At 49.4% G+C, this 22,822-nt stretch overlaps 1 protein-coding gene across 1 annotated transcript; it reads left to right on the forward strand.

Moving 5' to 3' along the window:
• Positions 1 to 193: 193 nt before the first annotated feature.
• nsun2 (NOP2/Sun RNA methyltransferase 2) lies at positions 194 to 19,599 on the forward strand (the record flags this gene model as incomplete). Its single annotated transcript, XM_084455580.1, has 19 exons — positions 194 to 372; positions 1,216 to 1,373; positions 2,140 to 2,244; positions 2,469 to 2,574; positions 2,738 to 2,809; positions 8,422 to 8,506; positions 8,575 to 8,770; positions 11,774 to 11,848; positions 11,939 to 12,069; positions 12,533 to 12,606; positions 12,881 to 13,011; positions 13,488 to 13,584; positions 14,934 to 15,139; positions 15,355 to 15,447; positions 15,629 to 15,764; positions 18,245 to 18,325; positions 18,506 to 18,644; positions 18,819 to 18,858; positions 19,284 to 19,599. The coding sequence occupies exons 1-19, from the start codon at positions 295 to 297 to the stop codon at positions 19,597 to 19,599; spliced, it is 2,319 nt and encodes a 772-aa protein (XP_084311706.1). The 5' UTR covers positions 194 to 294.
• Positions 19,600 to 22,822: the final 3,223 nt, after the last annotated feature.

The raw sequence follows: 22,822 nt of genomic DNA on the forward strand, positions 1-22,822 counted from the left end.
TTGGCACATTTGGTTTTGAAATTGAATTGAATACTCAATTATTATATATACTATATATATACTATTTTCAACTCCCTTTTTTTTTTTTAAAACAGGCAAATTGCATGGCCACACAAACTGGTCCTCTCTCACATGGCCGCTAGAGCAGCGCGTCAGCTGTTGTCGCACAAGTCACACGCGTGGAACAGTTCGGTAGCGGCAAAGCACACATATATTCCCGTCACACCGTTTCCCCTCGGATTGCCCTACAAAACGTTTCGCAGGTTTTTTTCCAGAGTGGTCTGTGTTTCCAACATGGGGAAAAGAAGCAGACAAAGGCAGAGAAATCCTCAGAATGGCAAGCCGGGTGGAAGGGATAACAGAGACAACGCTGTAAGTTTCACAGCAACTCTTCTTGGTAACTGTTAGCTATCTTCTAGCCCTTTTCAGTCCTGTAGTCGCATGCTCGCTAATGCCAGACTGCAGTCCTGTCGGCCTATTTAGGAGAGGCGCTCATATTTACAAGTGTCAGATAAACATGAAACTTCACTTACCTAAGCAAAAGGGCCTACTTAAACAAATGCTGGGTTTTGAAGCCTCGGCGCTACCAATAAATAACTTATTTAGACGCGTTTTGTCCGAGTGAATTTATTTTTCCGAGGTAGTCTTCTTCTGTGGTGGTGGCGGTCTCTTTGACCCTTTTGCTGAGGTAAGTGAAGTTTCATGTTTATCCGACACTTGTAAATATGAGCGCCTCTCCTAAATAGGCCGACACCGATTTATTTTGACGGCGAAGTGAACGGAGGGTGAAAGGACTGTAGTCTGGCATGAGCGAGCTAGCTTCTAGCAGTACTAGCTAATTAGCTACTGTACGCTACAGTATTGTTGTTGCGCTAAAAGCAACACATAGTCGAGCCGATCGACTTACACAAAGCCTGTGTGTATTCGACCATCATTTTACGTCAGTTGGAATTAATCATTTATGACAAGAGTTGGCTAGTTAGCAGCTAACCAGGTACTCTCGCTAATGCATTCGCTGCGACGGTATCCCAGCTTTGCTGGATGGATGTACGCTCCGTCTTTTATATCATTTTTCCGTTAAATTGTCAATTAAGTTACACCGAGGTACCTTAGCTACGCCCTTTCTCAGATTCCCCAACCCCTTTCACGTGCCAACAACCATTTCATCCGACCCATTCAGTCTTTCCATTGCTCCCCAATGTCTGTGTGTCCCAGGGCTGGGGTGCAGGCTATGCCGACATCGTGAAGGAGAACAAGCTGTTTGAGCAGTACTACCAGGAGCTCGGCCTGGTGCCCGAGGGGGAGTTTGACCAGTTCATGGAGGCTATGAGGGAGCCTCTGCCCGCAACCATCCGCATCACTGGGTACAAGAGGTGTGTAACAGGTGTGACTGACTTGAAAGGATTCAACTCAGTCCTCGGTATAAACACGGCCTACCTGCGGAGTCAAATCTCTAGCTTTTCGGTGGCGTAGCTGGCGAATGTGGTGTTTGTAAGTCAGAGGACCCAGGGTCGAATCTAGTGCAGGGCGTTGAGGTCAGGATGGGACGAGTGATGCGGTGACACCAGTGTTCTCTGTAAAGCGCATTGTGTTGCCTCTGGGTATGAAATGCGCTATACAAATAAAGCGTTGATTGATTGACCAGTGAGACAGAAAGTAGGAGCTCTGCCATATGCCTCTGGCACCGAATGAAGAGCTTTAAAGAATATAGAGGGTCAATGTCAGCTGCATGAATCCTCACAACCCTTGCAGTCGATCAACGCAGTCATGGCTGTTCTCTATCCTGGCCCCGCAGTGGTGGAATGAACTGCCCACTGATGTCAGGACAGCAGAGTCGCTGCCCATCTTTTGCCGCAGGCTCAAAACTCACATCTTCAAGAAGTACTACCAGGATCCTCCCTCTTAAGCACCTATTGTATTTATATTTTGCTACTCATGCACTTTTGCTTTAGCACTAGATTATCTCTTAGTAACCTGGCTGAGAGATAAGGAGATGCACTTGTGAGTTCTGGCGAGTAGTAGTACACTGACTACCTACGTTAAATGCTATTATTTTAAGTCACTTTGGATAAAAACATCTGCTAAATGACTGTAAAATGAAATGTAACCCAAGGTTTGGTTCCTTGTTGTTGTACCCAGTCATGCTGCAGAGATCCTTCACTGTCTGAAGGAGAAGTACTTCAAGGAGATTCAGGAGGTGGAGATCGATGGCCAGAAGATTGAGGCTCCGCAGGCTCTGAGCTGGTACGATCAGATGTGGCGATGACCTCTGTACAGTACGCACACACACTCAGACACACACACACACACACACTGTACAAATCCACCACACACCAGTTGTGTGTGTCCAAGGCAGCAATTTTTTCTCCAATATTTAGCATATTTGTATATTCTGTGTACCTACTATACTATAACTAGTCCCTGGTTGTGCCTTTTTGTTGTCCTTGTCTGTCTGTCTTGAATCCCAGGTACCCTGACGAGCTGGCCTGGCACACCAACATGAGCAGGAAGATCCTGAGGAAGTCTCCCCTGCTGGAGAAGTTCCACCAGTTCCTGGTCAGCGAGACCGAGTCGGTGAGTCTGGGGCCGACCCATCTGGTGGGGGCGGGGTTTACCTTGTCGTGGTGTCAGTGTGGGATGTGTAAAGCTGGGTTCGCGAGGCGGTTTCAGGAGGAAATCTGTCAGCGTGGGATGTGACGCACGGTCAGGCCTGATGTGCGTGTTCTCTCCTCTCCAGGGTAACATCAGCAGACAGGAGGCCGTCAGCATGATCCCTCCGCTGCTGCTGAAGATCGAGTCTCACCACAAGGTAAACACACAAACACACTAGGGTCTGTTCCCTCACTGAGCCTCACTACACAATGTAAACACTGGGGTCTACCGTTCTTTCGTGGCCTGGTTCCATAACCCAGCCATGGGCTCTCTTTTCAGTGTCCAGATAATCTCTTACGCCCTTGGTTATAACATCCGCCAGTACGCGAGGGTCCACCTGACGTCAATTTCGTCATCATAGAGTGTACGCGTAGGCTCTGTGCAGACATCCGCGTGCGTCCAATTAGTTGTGACCACTACGGCATAATCTACTGCCACCAATCTACTGTCCATGCGAAAGTAATATAAACGGAACTGCTACGCGTCCGTGCAGTCTGCAGCTATCCTCGTCCTCCTCACCACTGTGTCAGAGCTGTGAGCAAATTACAACGACTCAACTGAGTGAGAGTCTAGTGTCCGGATGGAGGCTCGGTCCTGTTCCTGCCCATGGCTGCTGTCCTGGGTCCTAGGGGAGTCAAACTAACTCTTCTTGTTTCAACTCTGTTGTTGGTCAATTCAATTCAATAAGTTTCATTGGCAGGAAGTACGTAAATATTGCCAAAGCATAGTACTAATTAAAAAAACAAACAAAAAGATTTGATTGTTTGTTGAATTCATTTTTGTTGTTTCTAACTCTGTTGTTGTTTCTAACCCTGTGTTCTTGTTTATAACTGTGTGTTCTTTATAACTCTGTTGTTTCTAAACCTGTGAGTTATTGTTTTTACCTCTGTGTTCTAGGGCTGGCCCAAGTAATTCAAGTATTCCACTATTCGTTCGGTACGTTGGTATCCAGAGCTCAATTCAGTATTCGGAGCATTCATTTTTTGTCCCGATACTCCAAACTGATACCAACGTAGTCGTAATGTTACAGTGAGCTAGTTTCTTGAACAGTGCAGCTGAACAGAAGGCGATTTCACACTTGTGTTTTCTCCCTCAAAACACTTTCTGTGGGTCTTTGGTTAGGGCTGTCAATTTAAGAAGCATTTTCCCCTCTGTCGCTCCTCTGCTCTTGTGCTGTCACACAAACACACATGCGCGTGTGCGTGGGGCAGCACGGGAGTGGAGGAGAGACAGCGACTAAAATGCTTCTTAAATTGACAGCCCTAACCCAGCTACTAGCTTGCTATTTAGCAAGCATGGCCTATATAATTGTTTCCTTTGTAAACGCGACACGTTGGTGGGGCGAGAGTTGGAGCGAGCAAATCATGGACTAGGATGACGGAGCCTACCTTTGGTAGCCAACAGTAAAAAATGTTTTTTAAGCCATTTCGAGTTTTGATTGATTTTGGGAGGCTACTATCAGCCTCTAATTATTTTTTTATTTTTTTTATTTTCGTTTATTTGATTAAGAGGGACAACATACATTAATAAACACATTGTGTAAATGCACCTGATTTTAGCCAAAAGGCTAGTTTCCGTCGGCAGTCCCCCTGCCAGGAATTAAAAGGCCTACCTGCAATGGTAAAATTGGTACACAGTGGTTAAAATCAATACAGTACACACAACATTCAGGGACAGTACACCATGAATCACATGGGACAGCACGAACAGTATACAACATTCAGAGACTACACATTACACAGTACATAATTTCACAACACAATACATAACACACAACATTGAGAGGCGCTAATGGTCACAGCTTTGATTGTTGAGAAACCAGTTTTTCATGTGTTTCATGTGTAATTTATCGTGGTACAAAGTAGATTTTTATAAAAACGAATTGGAAGTGATTTTCAAGAGTTTATGGATGTAGCCATAACACAAAAATGAAACCTACTTGTCAAAACTGAAAGTCACAAGCCATGATGAAATATACCCACACATGAGTAAATCATGAACAAATACTCAGCTAGCGAGCCAAACAATCTAGCAACAATCTAGAAGAACTAGGAGGCGGAATATGACTGTCTGACTCAACGCTCTGCTGGTCACCGGTAGATAGACTATGCAAGGCTGCCACCTAGGGGTTGAGAACGAACACTATTCACTATTCGCTCTTTCCCATCAATGAGTACTCGAATCCTGTAAAATGGTATTCGGGACAGCCCTTTTACCACTCCGAGCCTGGGTGAGGGGTCACCCGCGCTATATATCCAGGTACATGTCCAGGAGCCACGTCACCGTTTCGTCATCCACGACCGTCAGGCCACGCATTCTGTTGGGTGTCCGATATATTGGACAGTCCTGGATGACGTGGTCTGCGGCTTGTTCCTCGGCGCCACACTCGCACGCTGCACAGGATGCAAAGCCCCCATCTGTGCATCGATGAGCGGAAGCATCCAACGCGGGTCCAGAGACGATTAAGCCTCACCCATGCCGGTCTGTGTAAATCCATCCCGGGAGGGGAAGGACCGGCAGCCAGGATAAAATTACGGAGGTGTTCGCCTCCCACTCCGCACGACAGGTGTAGTCCGCCCATCCGGCCTCAATGATGTTAAGATCTCTGCTTTGCTGCAGGAGATCTCGTGCGGCAGGCACGAAAGGTTGTCTTGACTTGTCTTGACTCCGCTGTTGCAGCGAGCCTTTCGTGGAGCAGGTGGTTAGGCTCCACGGCCAGGCAGGCGAGACCTGCTGTGGTTCCTGTGCAGCGGAGGCCAGTGGGCTAGATGCTTGCAGGGATAGGAAGGTTGTCCACAGGAGTGGGACGCAGGCATCCTGTCACTATGCGCAAGACTTTGTTGATAGGCAGATCGATGAGGCGGCTGTGAGCGCTGCGGGACCACAACGGTGCTCAATATTCACTGGGCGAGTAGACCAGGGCTAGGGCTGCCGTACGCAATGTTTGAGCGCCCCAGCCCGATCGGACCAGTTACTTCATCAATGTCACACGAGCTGTTAACCTCTTGCGCAGTGACTCGAGGTGTCAGCGGAACGTGAGCGACCTGTCCATTGTCACGCCGAGATAGGTTGGTTCGGTGCAGCATGACAGTATTCGGAGCTCATGTTTGGCTTCCTTGTTGTTAAGGTGGAAAGCCGCCGACACGGTCTTTGCCTATGTCTATGCCGTTAGTGTCTGCATGTCCTGGCACAGGGTCTCCTCCACGGCCAGCCAGTCTCCAGCGGCGTACACCAGTGCGAGGTCGTCTGTGTAGGCATACTTCCTGGAGCCTGTTCAGCAGCTTGTAGATGTTATAAAGGAGGGGGGCCAGGACAGATCGCTGGGGGATGCCATTCTTAAGGCGTCGCAACCCGCTTCGCTGTCCGCTAAAGCTGTGGTTTTGGACAAGCTCCATGATCATGCTGACTGCCTGTCGGGCAGCAGGCGGAGCAGCTTGCAGGTGAGGCCGCGGTGCCATACGGTGTCGTATGCAGCCGTCAAGTCTATAAAGACGGCTCCATCCTTCGTTTTGGCGGAAAAGCTTTCCTCGATGTCTTGAGTCATCAAAGTGACTTGATCTATGACCGATCTCCCATGTCAAAACCGGCCTGCTCCTGTGGGAGCAGCGGGTCGATAATTGGTTCGACGCGGGCGTAGATGAGGCGCTCAAGGATCTCGAAAGGGATACATAGCATAGAGATGGGGCGGTAACTCTTGGGTCCCCTTCAGGCTTGTTTAGCTAAGGGATCACAACAACTAGGGCTCTTCTCCTGATTTTGTGGATCTTGAGTTGGCGCAAGCAGGAAGAAAGGAACGCTCTTCACCAGGACTTCAAGACAGACGCGGCATGTATAAGTATAAGCTATATACAGTATAAGCTCCGGGCAGATAGAATCAGGCCCCAGAGCTTTCCCTGGCTTTACATGCTGGAGGGCAGCAGCAAACATCTCCGGTGTGAATTCACCGGAGATGTTACTGCTGCTAGGAGTTGTGGCCTTCCAGAGAGAGGTCAGACACTAATTTTGCCACGAGACATGACAATTCATTGCCCTTGTATGTCCCACTTTTCACAAATTGTGATGCAATTTTGTTTTGCAGAAATGGGGCACTGATGGGGGGAGTGTCTGGACCTACCAGTGAGGTTGTTAAGGATACTCCATGCCTTGCGGCTGGAGTGTGAGAAGTCGATGGAGTTAATGGCCTCCCAGTGCTCTTGTCTCCTTCGGCTGAGTCTAGACAGCAGGGCTGACGCAAGCCTGTCTGACCCAGCTTCTGGGGGGGCCTGGAGGAAGGCACAGTAGAGATTCTCGCACTCCGCATCCCAGCACGGTTTGTAGCTGTTGTGACGTTCGCATGGGATGGATTTTTTGGCCACTTTCACCAGTATGCCGCAGAGTTCCCGGTACGCCTCGTCCACGTTGTTGGTGTTAGGTGGTGGGAGGCATCTTGTGGATCTATGGGTAAGGAGGCGGTAGTGTTTCCAGTTGGCCTTTCTGAAGTTCCATCACTTCACCGGCTTGATTGGGACGAGGTCCACGAGTTTAGGCATGGATATCAGCGATGGTCAATGTTGGGACCTCGGGAACTTTCCTAGCACACATCTATCAGGGAGCCAGTTATCAACGCAGACACTTGTGAATGTCAGGTCAGAATTCATCCCAGTTTTCCAGCGACCAGAGACCAAGCTGGCTGCACATTTGGGATCATTCAACAGGCCCAGGCTGTTGTTAGCAGCCCAAGCAGCCAGGTTCTCTCTGTCAAATGTATTGGTGCTGTACCCCCAATCTTCATGCTGGCAATTGAAGTCCTGCTTAGGATAGACCCAGCTAAAGCAATATTTGGGAGAACTAGTTTATCTGCTGTTACGCAGTGGGTCTCCTGGAGGAGGATGACGTCGATCTTACTGGGGGTGAGCCCTTCAGTGTTTGCTGCAAAATTCTGGGTTGGGGGCCGGCAGAGCAAGTTCCGCCGGCTGCCCTCCCCGCCTATGGCAGCCGAACACCAGCCCGGGTGGTGGCCCTCAGTTGGCAGACTTTGCTTCGCTTGCGGTGGTTAATCGCAGCTACTGACGGGGAACTACAAGAAGGTGTCTGTCTTGCCCCCCCTGTTCTTGTTTCTAAGCCTGTGTTCCTGTTTCTAACTCTGTTCTTGTTTCTAGCCCTGTGTTCTTGTTTCTAACCATATGTTCTTGTTTCTAACCATGTGTTCTTGTTTCTAACCATGTGTTCTTGTTTCTAGCCCTGTGTTCTTGTGTCTAACTCTGTTCTTGTTTCTAGCCCTGTGTTCTTGTTTCTAGCCCAGTGTTCTTGTTTCTAGCCCTGTGTTTTTGTTTCTTATCCTGTGTTCTTGTGTCTAACTGTTCTTGTTTCTAGCCCTGTGTTCTAGTTTCTGACCCTGTGTTCTTGTTTCTAGCCCTGTGTTCTTGTTTCTAGCCCTGTGTTCTTGTTTCTAGCCCTGTGTTCTTGTTTCTAGCCCAGTGTTCTTGTTTCTTACCCTGTGTTCTTGTTTCTTACCCTGTGTTCTTGTTTCTAGCCATTGTTCTTGTTTCTAGCCCTGTGTTCTTGTTTCTAACCCTGTGTTCTTGTGTCTAACTCTGTCTTCTTGTTTCTAGCCCTCTGCTCTTGTTTCTAACTTTGTGTTCTTGTTTCTAGCCCTGTGTTCTTGTTTCTAGCCCAGTGTTCTTGTTTCTTACCCTGTGTTCTTGTTTCTAGCCCTGTGTTCTTGTTTCTAGCCCTGTGTTCTTGTTTCTAACTCAGTGCTCTTGTTTCTAACCCTGTGTTCTGGTGTAGATCCTGGACATGTGCGCTGCTCCAGGGTCCAAGACTGCTCAGCTCATCGAGATGCTGCACGCAGACATGGATGTGCCTTTCCCAGGTAAGACTCTCTCTCACACACACACACACACATGCGCATGCGCCTAGCTCATGTTTCCTCTCCTCCAGAGGGTTTTGTCATTGCCAACGACGTGGACAACAAGCGCTGCTACCTGCTGGTGCACCAGGCCAAGCGGCTGAACAGCCCCTGCATCATGGTGGTCAACCACGACGCCTCCAGCATCCCGCGCCTGCAGGTCAATGCCGGGGACGGCAGGAAGGACATCCTGTTCTACGACCGCGTACTCTGCGACGTCCCCTGCAGGTACGCCAAGGGGTGAAGTGTTCCGTGTGTGTGTGGTTAAATCACGAGTAGACAGATGGTTAGAGATCAGATATTTTTCTGCCCTGGCTTTGATGCACTTGGCAGGCTGCGGCATGTTTGTTTATAGTAGAGAAACTCGTTACTACAAGAATGAGAATAACACACACACACAGTCAGGCAGTCGTGCGTGCATTTTTCAACCATGCTAGGCTACTATTTCAGCCCAGTCTCCGAGTGTGTTTGTGTGTGTGTGTGTCTGTCTGTGTGTGTGTGTGTGTGCGCGCCCATGTCTCTGAGTCCCAGGGTCCATGCCAAATACAACAGGGGGAGGGAGGAGGGAAGGAGGGAGTAGGGAGGCGTGGGCGGTTTGCCCAAACCCCAGATTCCGGCAGTTTCTGCTGAGCACACAGTCCTCTGCTGTGCAGTACTTCCTGGATAGCGTGTCCATCCACACACGATGTGGGGGTTTAGTCCTCCCGCCTGAGCGCTCCACTGGTGATGTCTGCTCTGGGGCGGCCATGGCTCAGTAGGTAGAGCGGGCCGTCCAATGGCTGCAGGGTCGGAGGCTTGATTCCCGGCTCCTCCTGTCTCCACACTTCAAAGTGTCCTTGGGCAAAGACACTGAATTCCAAATTGCTCCCAATGAGCAGGCTGGCGCCTTGCATGGCAGCTGCCGCCGTTGGTGTGTGAATGTGTGGGTGAATGAGAGAGGCACTTTGAATAAAATTAGGGATGAAAAACAATCAAATCGATTCATTGGTTGTTGATTTGTTCGAGCACGTGAAATTTACTCGATCTACTATCAACCAACGTGGTAGCGAAGCAGCCATCTCGGGAGAAATGCGGAGAAATCAGTGGCATATTTTGAAAAATGAAGCGGACCAAGCACAGCATTGTGTGGGACCACTTTAAAAGAAAGGACAAGAAGCCACTTGCAAATATTGTGGTGCAGTATACACGTACAACACGATGACGACAGCAGTTCTCCATCACTGTCAATGTTCACTCGGATAAGGCTCAGCTCCTCGTCTCACCTGGGGCAAACCCACCATCGGCTCAGTGTTCGTGAGGAGGAGCTATGACGCGCAGCAGGTAGAAAAAATAACCCAGTCTGTCCATAATAGTAAACGCAATTGGTATTGTTTGGAAATGTTGGTATTTTAATTACAATTAATTGATTGATCGTTAACATTACCAACTAGAGGGGCTTGCACTCAGAGTGCAGACCTCTGCCCCTGCCCCCCCCCCTCAACTGCTCTCCCCCTTCCACGCCCCCCCCCCCCCCCCTCTATTTCTCCTCCCACCTCCACCTCTCATGTGCTGTTCTCTCCTACTGGCTTTTCGAATTGGTTACTGTAGCACCACCTGTAGTTTCCTCTTTCTGCTTGACATCTTTCCTCTCCAATTTCCAAAACGTTGCTAGTTTTGTGAAGACTTCCCATTCATTAACAGCCAAGCAGAGCAGTAGTGGAGGGAGGAGTTGGCTGGTTCATAGTCTGCAGACAGTAGTTTACAAGATCTACATTTGAGATGGGAGTTATACAGCCAATGACATGTTAAATCTATAGTGTATAGGTGAGATAGTTTTCCATGAAGTCAAACATTTTAATGTGCACTTTATTTTCATCCACCTGAAAGTGTCTGCAGTTTACTTTGAATGCTTGAAGTTTACATTATTGTTTAAATGCAAGTTGAGACACTAGTCTATCACTGTGTTGTTTGGCAGTATTGCCTTTACGCTCACTTGCCCATGCTGGGTTCGATCTTGTACAGAAATCATCACACTTCACACTAACAGATATTATACATAAAGCATTAAACATAGTAATTTAGCAGACTCTATTGAGGTAGCCTACAGAATGCATCGCTTCAACTATCCACACGAATGAGAAATATAACGTTATGGTGCATTCCATTAGTCTCGGGAGGTGTGAGTGGGAACTGGCAATGGTCACTCCCGAGGTGAGCGCTCCAGTTGCAACAGCTGATCTCGTTATCAACAGCTAACTAGTAGCTCTAGCCTTTGTTAGCAAGCAAGTTGATGATAACGCACTAAGTGGTATTGTGTGCACAAAACACCATAATCAGCAATAGCTTTAGCAGCTTGTTTGTCGCTCTCTACACTGCAGCCAGTAGTCTCGTCAGGCGCAAGGCGAAATTTATATATTGCTGATTTAAATAATAACACTGCTGCAGCATCATCTTCCATCCGCTGGACGGAAAAGTTATGGTAGGCGGCCTCTAGCGTTCTACCTTCCGGATCGAGCTGAAAAAGTAAATAGACACCAGCCTGTTGACGCGAGCATAACTGATCATGGCTGGATCATGGATGTATTATAAGAAGTGGATAAGGCATGCAAAGATGGCGGCCCATTCAATCCAATGAAAGTTGCTCAGTGGCGCATGAAGCAAGCCCCCATGGCCAGGAACAGCCAGTTTTTGGCGTAGTGGCCAAGCTCGGTATTGCAAGTGGCGCCAAGAACCTGAAACCTATGAGGAAACTGAAACCTAAATCCCCCACTACACTGAAGTTACAGTAATATGGGTACTGTAGAGCCACCTATGAATGAATCATGGTCAAAATTTAATGGTGAGTTCCTTGGGCTGCACCCCTCCACCGAGTTTCATGCATATCGGGCCGGTAGTTTTTGTTTAATCCTGTCCGCATGCAGACAGACAGACAGGGGCAAAAACATTACCTTCCGCCCTGCGGGGCTTTGCCCCTGGGGTGGAGGTAATGATCAATTCCGGAACGTGCCTTCAATTTGCAACCCTAGATAAAAAGATATATAGGTCCAGTCCATTTACCATTTTACCATGCTCTGTGCTCGACTGGGGATGTTTTTTCTGTGATTGACTGGTGATGTCTGCTTTGTGCTCCACTGGTGATATCTGGTAACATCTGCTCTGTGCTTGGCTGGTGATGTCTGGTAATATCTGCTCCGTACTTGGCTGGTGATGTCTGCTCTGCACTTGAGTGGTGATGTCTGGTTATATCCGCAGTGGAGACGGCACCATGAGGAAGAACATCGACGTGTGGAAGAAGTGGACCACCAGCAACAGCCTGCACCTCCATGGGTGAGCAGAGAGAGGGTGTGTGTGTAGGTGTGTGTAGGTGTGCTTAGGCGTGCATGCGTACTGAGGCATGTGTCTCCCCCCCCCCCCCAGCCTGCAGCTGCGTATAGCGGTGCGCGGTGTGGAGCAGTTGGCCGTAGGAGGCAGGATGGTCTACTCCACCTGCTCCCTCAACCCCATCGAGGACGAGGCCGTCATCGCCTCACTGCTGGAGAAGAGCGAAGGTAACGCACACTCTCACCAAGACGTGCGCGCGCACACACACACTAAGACGCGCGCACACACACACACACACACACTAAGACGCGCGCACACACACACACACTCACTAAGACGCACACACACACACTCAGTAAGACGCACACACACACACTCAGTAAGACGCACTCACTAAGACACACACTCACTAAGACACACACACTCTCACCAAGACGCACGCACTCTCACTGCACTCTCACCAAGACACACTCACTAAGACACGCACACACACCCACACACATACACTCTCACCAAGACACACACTCACCAAGACGCACGAAGACGCACACACACACACACTCTCACACGCACACATGCACACACACACATGCACACACACTCTCTCTTTCTCTCTGACCACGCGTGCAGATGCTGTGAGAATGGGCTGATGGTCTCCCCCCCCCCCCCCCCCCCCCCCCTCTCTCCCAGGTGCGTTGGAGCTGGCCGACGCCTCGGCCGACCTCCCTGGCCTGAAGTGGATGCCTGGCGTCAGCTCCTGGAAGGTAGGCGGACCCCAGCGGCCCCCACACTCTCACAGATGGGGCAGTGTGACCTCCACCGGGGCAGTGTGACCTCCACCTGGGCTGTGTGACCTCCACCACGGCCAGAGCACAGTCAGAACCACTGAATCCACGACGTAAAATTATGGACATAACCAACGGGGAAAAAAACAACAGATTTGGGGGGGGGGGGGGGGTGGAAATGTTTGGAGGTAGAGTAATTTTGTGACATGTGACATATGATATGACAGAGGCATTTTTAAATGTGTGCGTCCAGGTGATGACGAAGGAGGCGCAGTGGTACAGCGACTGGTCCGAGGTCCCCGAGAGCCGGCACACCCAGATCAGACCCACCATGTTCCCCCCCACCGACCCGGACAAGCTGGCCGCCATGAAGCTGGAGAGATGGTACACACACACACACACATTCTGCATGCACACACACACACACACACACACACACACATTCTGCATGCACACACATACACACACACACACAGACACAGACACCGCACATACACACACAAGCACCACATGCATACACCTCACACACACACACACACACACACAAACACACACACACACACACACACACACACACACACCATTAGTCTCCATCATAGAGTACCACAATGGAACATCAACCCAAATAAACTAGAGCCAATCAACCCCCTTGTTGTGATGGCCAGCAGGTGGCACTGTTGCACCAGGTTTCTCAGCGTTTTCTGCATGGACTGGAAACAGTGTTTACCAAGCTAGATGACTTCAGTGTAAATGAAGGCTTCTGGCATGCCAATAGGCATGTAAATCTTGTGTGTGTGCGTGTGCGCCTGCTTGCTTATGTGTGCGTGTGTGTGTGCGTGTGCGTGTGTGTGTGTGGTCAGTATGAGGATCTTGCCTCATCACCAGAACACAGGTGGATTCTTCGTTGCTGTCCTGGTGAAGACAGCCCACATGCCCTGGAACAAAAGATACCCCAAGGTACCACACACACACACCCACCACACACACACACACACACCACACACACACACCAACATTCTATGCTCTGACCCTGCCTGGAACCAGCCTGTAAGTAGACTCACACGGTGATCTGTAAAGGCATCTCTCAACTAGGACATTCTCCCAGCTATCGTTGCTAAAACAATTTATAAAAACCTGCATTGAGGAACCAAACTAAAGTCTGTAGGTTTGAACCAATCCTAAAGCAGTAGGCGTAGGTTTGTTATGGTTTGAACCAATCCTAAAGCAGTAGGCGTAGGTTTGTTCATGTTTGAACCAATCCTAAAGCAGTAGGCGTAGGTTTGTTCAGGTTTGAACCAATCCTAAAGCAGTAGGCGTAGTTTTGTTATGGTTTGAACTTATCCTAAAGCAGTAGGCGAGGTTTGTTCAGGTTTGAACCAATCCTAAAGCAGTAGGTGTAGGTTTGTTCAGGTTTGAACCAATCCTAAAGCAGTAGGTGTAGGTTTGTTCAGGTTTGAACCAATCCTATAGCAGTAGGCGTAGTTTTGTTATGGTTTGAACTAATCCTAAAGCAGTAGGCGAGGTTTGTTCAGGTTTGAACCAATCCTAAAGCAGTAGGCGTAGTTTTGTTATGGTTTGAACTAATCCTAAAGCAGTAGGCGAGGTTTGTTCAGGTTTGAACCAATCCTAAAGCAGTAGGTGTAGGTTTGTTCAGGTTTGAACCAATCCAAAGCAGTAGACATTACATTAGTCATTTAGCAGATGCTTTTATCCAAAGCAAATAACAATTGCATTTAACGTAGGAAAAGCCAATGTACTACTACTTCCCAGAACTCACAAGTGCATCTCCTTTCTAAAACAAGTGACTAAGAGAATAATCTAGTGCTGAAGGCAAAGTGCAAGAATAGTAATCTAGACATTTGTTAGTGTGCTAGAGGGTTAGTGAGTGGCGGTTCTCGCCGCGGTTCTAACGACCATCTTGCGCCGGGTTCAGTCTGTACGCGATCGCTAGGCGAAAGCCTTTTGAAACGCCGCCGGTTTCTTTTCGGCGCCCATGGTAACCACCGTGACACCAGTTCGCGCCCCGCAGCGCCACAGTCGACGTCCGGTCGTCATTTTTTCCCCTGCGAGCGAACGCGTGTGATCAAAGTGCAGAGGAGCAGGGCTTTCGCTTGGCGGCCAGCACGGAGAAACGCACTTTCCAGTGTGGACCGCTGCCGGCTGAGTATTGACGCCTCACGGCGACCTCGCGTCCAGCCTGAACCCGGCGTCAGACTACGGAACACCCCGGACGATTGGTAGGTGGAGATCTGGGGTGGTCTGGTACGGCGAGTCTAGCCTGTAACTCCTCCTCCCTCTTCCTCCAGCTGAGGGGCAAGGACCCGGCATCCAGCTCCGCGGCCCAGGGGGAGGGCTCCCCGGCGGCCATCGCTTCCCCGGACGCCCCCCTCTCCGAAACGCCCCCAGAGGAGGGAGAGAAGGAGGAGGGAGAGAAGGAGGGAGGAGAGGACGCGGCCAAGGAGCCCGACGCAGGAGAACAAACACAGGAGGACAAGAAAGACGGAGTGTGCGGGTGAGTTGGGTGTGTCTGTGTGAGAAAGAGAGTGGGAGAGTGTGCGGATGAGACCTGTGTGTGTGTGTGTGTGTGTGTGTGTGTGTGTGTGTGTGTGTGTGTGTGTGTGTGAGAGAGTGTGTGTGTGTGTGTGTGTGTGGATGAGTCGTCCGTTTGTGTGTGGGTTACGTGTGTGTGTGGGTTACGTGTGTGTTCACCCTCCCTATGTGTTTCAGGCCTCCTGCCTCTAAGAAGATGAAGCTGTTTGGTTTTAAGGAAGACCCCTTTGTGTTCCTCAGTGAAGACGACCCCGTCTTCCCTTCCATAGAGTGAGTTGGTTTGTATATGTGTGTGTCTTTGTGTGTGTGTGTGTCTGTGTCTGTGTGTGTGTGTGTGTGTGTGTGTGTGTGCGCACGTGTGCGTGCGTGCGAAGGAGAGCGAGTGAGTTAAATAGTCTCCTCTTTTTTTTTTTTTTAAATGATTGCCTGTGTGTGTGTGTGCGTGTTGCAGGAAGTTCTACGACCTGTCTCCAGACTTCCCCAAGCTGAACGTTCTGACTAGAACCCACGAGGGCAAGAAGAGACACCTGTACATGGTCTCCAAAGAGCTCCGCAACGTCCTGATCAACAACAGCGAACGCATGAAGGTGTGTGTGTGTGTGTGTGTGTGTGTGTGTGTGTGTGTGTGTGTGTGTGTGTGTGTGTGTGTGTGTGTGTGTGTGTTTGTGTGTTTGTTTGTTTGCCAGCCCATCAAGGCGAGACTGTTCAACAGATGGGATCCCTCCCAGCCCAAACCCCCCTAGTACTACCTGCACAGGTGGCCGTGTGAAAAACCAGAGTTTATCCAGGCAGAATGAAACCAGGCCTCTCTGTCCCGATTTCTGTCCTGTCCTATAAATCTGACCAGCGTTGCTTTGGTCCAGTCAGAGATACCAGACTGACCTGAGATCAGCTGGTCCACAGTCAGTCTTGTAGGACGGAACGCTTGGTGAGAATGAGAGGATTTGTCGCAACGGACCGCCGGTGCGATATTCCTGTCACGGTAACCTTGGTCTTGAATAACTATCACCTTTTTAGTTATTCTAAGTAACCTTAAAAAGCTACTTATAGCTAAATTAATTTAGAGTTTTATCCTATAGCCGGTTCAAGGTTGAATTAGTTCTGGTTTTGGTTTGATACGGAATCCTACAATATCCAAATTCAATAAGGTTACTACTTCTCACTACCAAGACTTATAAACAGTGAATCCTATTCCTTTCGTGATGCTAAAACATCTCACCACTTGTGATACCTATTTTAGTCACTAGGATCTAGATAACCCTTTTTGATAGGTGCTTATCTGACTCTTCAAATATTATTTTAACAAGAATCGATCCTCACTGTTGTCAGACATACCTTTTGGTTTCTATCCTAAACAGACATATTGAACCATCTACTCCTTGAGATTAAAAAAGAAAATTATCTGAGAGAATAGTCTATTTCACTGTTCCTACCCAATTCTATCCTCTGACTAATGCTTGGAAAGACCGCAGACCCGGCTTGATGGACTTTAATGCGCTAATTCCAACTTTGGTCTTTGGTTCCGCCAGCGAGGATTGTAAAGGGCCTACTTTTAAGATACCACCACTCTAAGTTGTCGTTTGGTAATGTCGTTTGCTCGTGGAGCTCTCTCCGGTGCTCACCTTATCTCACCCGAAGGTTAAGGTACAGTGAGAGGACACCAGCTAGTGTTAACGGCCTCGATTGAGTTCTTGGCTCTGCTCTCTGTGGTTAGTATGTGATACTCGTCAGCATCACTTTTTGACCACAAGTCCCAGAAGGCTTAATGGTGCTAGTAGGGCTACCAGTGAATACCTAAACCAATAGGTCACTCACCCTTTTGTTGAACGTGCTGTTACAGCTGAGAGGAGGCAGTGCTGGATGGAGAAGGCTGTCCCAAAACTTCTTGTCTTTAAAAAGTTTTATTTAAAATTATGGAAGTTTAGAAAATATGCCAACACAGGGCACTTAAATCTAACAAGTAAAAATAAGGATTGACACGCAGTTCAATCAAAGTATAAAAAAAAAAAGCAGTTCTGAACAAAGTTTAGAGATGGGTTATTTCACAATCTTATTATTACACGCATGCAACAACAGATCAAGAGAGAGACAGACACCCTAAGCTAATCATGCAGTATTTATACTATTCTAAACAGTCTGAGCCCACGCAGTTTGTGGTCAGATAAAACCATACCTACGTCAATTATTACATCAGATAAAATTCCAATATACATCCGATTAACACATCTATTACCAAATTTGGGCATAAAAGGTTTCATATCCACGTTTGTGAAACCATGTCCGTGCGTCACTCACGCCACTCATGCATCTTCGACCTCCCTGCCCCCTGTCTATCTACGCTTATGAAACCAGGCCTGCGTATGTAAGTACGTCACCCACGCTTTTCATGCGTCTGTGACCTTGCTGTCCCCCTATATACCTACGTCAATCAGACCAGATAGATAGACAGTCAATAGTTCATCGAAACCACCTAAATGCGTCTATCATAGATGGCAGTCAGACAGTCAAAAGTTCATCAGACGCTCTAAATACGTCAATCATAGATAGATAGACAGTTAAGAGTTCATTACTTGCGTCACTCAGTCATCACACGTGCATCATTTGCAAGAGAAAAACATTCCCCTATAGCATAAGGCATACATTACCTAGGCCTCATGCATTTATGAAACTAACACCTTTCTTCACTTGCAAAAGAAAAATCCCCCTTTCGCATAGTTCTACAGGAAGCACCGTATTTAGAAGCTACAGTATGCAGACAGAAAGACAGACAGAGACATGAGATAAGGTCTAAGGTCAAAATGGACTGTGAATGACCACTCGTTCAACAGTCTGTATCTCTCTCCAGAGGCAGAGATACCAGACTGACCTGAGATCAGCTGGTCCAGAGTCAGCCTGTATCTCTCTCCAGAAGCAGAGATACCAGACTGACCTGAGATCAGCACATACAGCTAGTCATACAACCACTCTGTCCACTCCTGTTTGTCTGTATAAGCTAATAGAAACCTTTGGGGTGTGTGTGCGCGCGCGCGTGTGTGTGTGCGTGTTTGTGTGTGTGTGTGTGTTTCAGGTCATCAATACAGGGGTGAAGGTGTGGTCTCGCAATAGTGACGGGGAGCAGTTTGGCTGTGCTTTCAGACTGGCCCAGGAGGTAACACACACACACACACACACACACACACACACACACACACACACACACAATGACCTCTTTCTCCACATTGTCCACATCGGGTTATATTGACAGGAGGTAATTTCATCTCCCCGATCCACCCCTCCTCGTCCCCTCGTCCACTGTTCCCCCTCTCCTCCTCCTCCTCCTCTCCTCCAGGGTATCTACACCCTGTACCCCTACATCCGCTCCAGACTGATCACTGTGAGTGTGGAGGACGTCAAGGTGCTGCTCACCCAGGAGAACCCCTTTCTCAGCAAGCTGCAGGACGCCGCGCACGCACAGGCCAAGAACATAGGTCTGTACGCCGCTCCGTGTGTGCTTGTGTGTCAAGTTCTCCAGCATCGCTCGGTAAGGCTGTGTGTTTGGAGCTCAGTGTCTTGTCTGCTGTTCAGTGTGTGTGCGTGTGTGCGCGTGTGCGTGTGTGTGTGTCCATGTGTGTTCAGTCACGCTGACTCTCGTGTTTCCACAGCTATGGGCAGCATTGTGCTGAGGTACCAGCCAAACCCTGGGTAAGTCGTGCGTGTGTGTGCGTGCGTGTGTGTGTGCGCGTACAAGCGTGCTTTTCTGAAATCGATGTGCAGTCACCTGTAATTTCTGCATATTTAACAGATTGATTTCACCCTCCCTCCCTCTGTCACACTCTCTTTCTCTCTCTCTCTCTCTCTCTCTCATCCCTCTCTCTCCCTATCCCTCTCTCTCATATCCCTCTCTCTCTCATCCCTCTCTCTCATCCCTCTCCCTCTCTCCCTGTCCCTCTCTCTCATCCCTTTCTCTCTGTCTCTCTCTCTCATCCCTCTCTCTGTCTCTCTCTCATCCCTCTCTCTGTCTGTCCCCCATCCCCCTCTCTCTCTCATCTCTCTCATCCCTCTGTCTCTCTCATCCTTCTCTCTCATCCCTCTCTCTCTCTCACTCTCCCCCCCCCCCCCCCACTCAGTAATCCGGAGGAGCCCCAGTGTCCCATCGAGCTGTGCGGCTGGCGGGGTAAGACCTCCATCCGCGCCTTCGTCCCCCGCAACGAGCGCTACCACTACCTGCGCATGCTGGGGGTGGAGGTGTTCCGGGACAAGCAGAAGGGCGCGGCCCGGGAGGGGGAGGGGCAGGCGCAGGCGGGGGGGGACGCCGCGGCGGAGGGGGTGAAAGAGACGGAAGAGGCGGCGCCGGTTCAGGAGGCGACCACGGAGAAGGATGCTAGCCCAGGCGCCGCAGACGACTCCGAGACACACGGAGCTGACACAGCGGGAAGCACCTGAGCAGAGAGAGGGGGAAGACAGGAGAGGGATGGAGAGAGAGGAGGAGGAGGAGAGCTGTATACGCTTGAGCTATGTTGACCTGGTCAAGACTGGACCAAGCGTGTGTAAGAGAGGGAGAGATATAGCAGTGGGTGGGATTCCTGGTCTCAGCCCGTTCCACTCTTAAACGTCTGCCATAGCAGACAGGACACCCCTCCTCGAGCGGACACATGGACCGGTCCGCGTCCCTCCGGTCAGACCGGCCCGGGGAGCCGCGCTCCACGACGGCTTGTTTTGTTTTCTACAGCTGTTTATGATTTGAATTTTAACAGAGGAACTCTACCCACGCACGGGCATATTTCTTATCGCGCTCGGTTGCCGGTTCGTATCAACCGGCATTTAATTTTTCTATGATTGTAATCGGAGGAGAGGAGAGGAGAAATGGAATCGATTAAAAGTATGAAATCGGACCATATGCTGTCTTTGTTATTGATTGATCATACTCATCGCTGATGTGTGGAACGGGTTAATGAGGAGTGTGTGGTAAATTGTTTTTTCAGTTTGTTTTGTGTCATCTAATTGTGGATCCTGCACACACACACACACACTCTCTCTGTCTCTTTCTCTCTCTCTCACACACACACACACTCACACATTCCTGATCAATTTAAAGACCCCCAGAGCCCCTTCCTAGTCATCGATCCCGGTTGCGACCTGTAGGTGGTTGCCATGGCGGCGTCACTGCGTCAGACCACAACAGCCCCACGCACACCTCTACCCTGTTTATTACCCTGCTGCCATGACGACCGAAGCCATGGCAACCGGCCCCGTCTCCTCAGATTGGAAGGAGGGAAGAGAGAAAGAGAGAGAGAGCACTGAAATGAACCATCTCTTGTTCTTCTGTCACCTGATCTCTCCCTCCACTCGTTTTCTCTTCGCCTCAGTGGGGAGTCGGCCTTTAGCTTCCATGGCCCTGAACTCTGGAGTTCCCTCCCAGAAAACCTTAGACTCATTAATGCTTTCAGTAGTTTTAAACAGAAAGTCAAAACACCTTTTTATGGTTGCTTTTATCTAGGGTGACTGCATTAAAGACAGTCCCTGGTTTTGGGATTCTACATTTTCAGTTTTTCTTTTACATTTTCTAATCCCCTTTTCTGCTATTTTATGTAAAGTACTTTGAATTAATTTTTGTAAATGTGCTATACAAATCTAATTTTATCATTATTTGTATTATTATTATTACTATTTTGACCTTTTTCCCTGAGCTTGCCAGTCAGCGAGCAGAAGAACATGGCGCTCCCCTCGGTGATGCGTGACCACCGGCCGGTCTGCTCCGTGCGTCAGACGGGAGGAGCTCGCTGGGGAGGGAAGTCTGAGCAGGACGGCAGGGAGGCGAGGACACGGGGGAACAACCAGAAGAGAGAGAAGAGAAGGAGGAGAGCGATGAGAGGGAAGAGAAGGAGAAGAGCGATGAGAGAGAGAGAGGATTGGTAACATCCTGGTAGAGTGAGAGGATTGGTAACATCCTGGGGGAGAGAGAGGAGGGGTACATCCTGGGAGAGAGACAGCGAGGGAGGAGGGGTAACATCCTGGGGGGAGGGGGGGAGAGGGGGGAGGGGTAAGAGAGGGATGGGACCGGGGGCCTGGAGGCTGGCAGGGGAGTGAGCGCTGTAGAGAAAGGTTAGTGTTGCAGAGAGATGAAGAACTGCAGCAAGGAGAGAGAGGAGGAGGAGTGGAGTCTGTTAAGGACACAGAGAGAGACTGTTCCAGTTCCTCCTGCCCTGAGCAGGTGAGCTGGACATCTGCCAGACGGCAGCCCAGAGAGATGGAGGGTTCAGGGAGGCAGCCCAGAGAGATGGAGGGTTCAGAGAACCAGCAGAGAGAGAGCCCAGAGAGATGAGGGTTCAGAGAACCAGCAGAGAGACAGCCCAGAGAGATGGAGGGTTCAGAGAGACAGGCCAGAGAGATGGAGGGTTCAGAGAGGCAGCCCAGAGAGATGGAGGGTTCAGAGAGACAGCCCAGAGAGATGGAGGGTTCAGAGAGACGGCCCAGAGAGATGGAGGGTTCAGAGCTGGAGAACCAGCAGAGAGACAGCCCAGAGAGATGGAGGGTTCAAAGAACCAGCAGAGAGACAGCCCAGAGAGATGAGGGTTCAGAGCTGGAGAACCAGCAGAGAGACAGCCCAGAGAGATGGAGGGTTCAGGGAGACGGCCCAGAGAGATGGAGGGTTCAGAGAACCAGCAGAGAGACAGCCCAGAGAGATGGAGGGCTCAGAGAACCAGCAGAGAGACAGCCCAGAGAGATGGAGGGCTCAGAGAACCAGCAGAGAGGCAGCCCAGAGAGATGGAGGGTTCAGAGCTGGAGAACCAGCAGAGAGACAGCCCAGAGAGATGGAGGGTTCAGAGAGGCAGCCCAGAGAGATGGAGGGCTCAGAGCTGGAGAACCAGCAGAGAGACAGCCCAGAGAGATGGAGGGCTCAGAGCTGGAGAACCAGCAGAGAGGCAGCCGGGCAGGGAGGTCAGAGAGGGGGTGAGGGAGGCAGCTGAGACCAGTCCTAGGGGCTCATTGGGCTGAGGGAGAGCTCTGAGGTTAGCTTGGGCCAGTCCCTGAGTGTGTGTGTGTGTGTGTATGTCAGCCTGAATGATGCCCCTTCCCTTTTAACGGCAGTGTTCACTGCCAACTCTCTAATACCTGTAATGGCATCCACTCCAAACCGGGTCATCTGTCTCTCTCTGTCTCTCTCTCTCTCTCTCTCTCTATTTCTCTCTCTCTCTGTCTCTGTCTTGCCGAAGCTTTCCAAAACTTGCAAACTGCTTTCGGTGTTGTGCAAAATACTTTGTGTCAACTGAAACTTGTCTTAAATTCTGACTAAACGAAACATATGGTGTTCACAAAAAATGCCACTGAACCTACCATCAATTGTCACTCTCTTTTAAACCACATTCAGCTCCTGGTGAAGAAGCTAAAGCTGAAATTGGGTTTTTGTTTCAGAAATAAGTTTATTTTTATTTTTAGGTTAAACAGAGACTTGTTGCTGCTACATTCATGCCTGTGCTTGATTATGGTGATGTTCTGTACATGCATGCTTCCTCTCAGTGCCTCAATGCAATCAATACTGTTAACCATGGTGCTTTGAGATTCATCACAAACTGTAGAAATTGTACTCATCACTGCACCTTGTATGATTGGGTTGGATGGTCTGCATTGTCTATTCATTTGTACATCATTATTTATAAGGCAATTA

Source organism: Borostomias antarcticus, assembly GCF_949987555.1.
Source record: "Borostomias antarcticus genome assembly, chromosome: 21".
NCBI lineage: Eukaryota > Metazoa > Chordata > Actinopteri > Stomiiformes > Stomiidae > Borostomias > Borostomias antarcticus.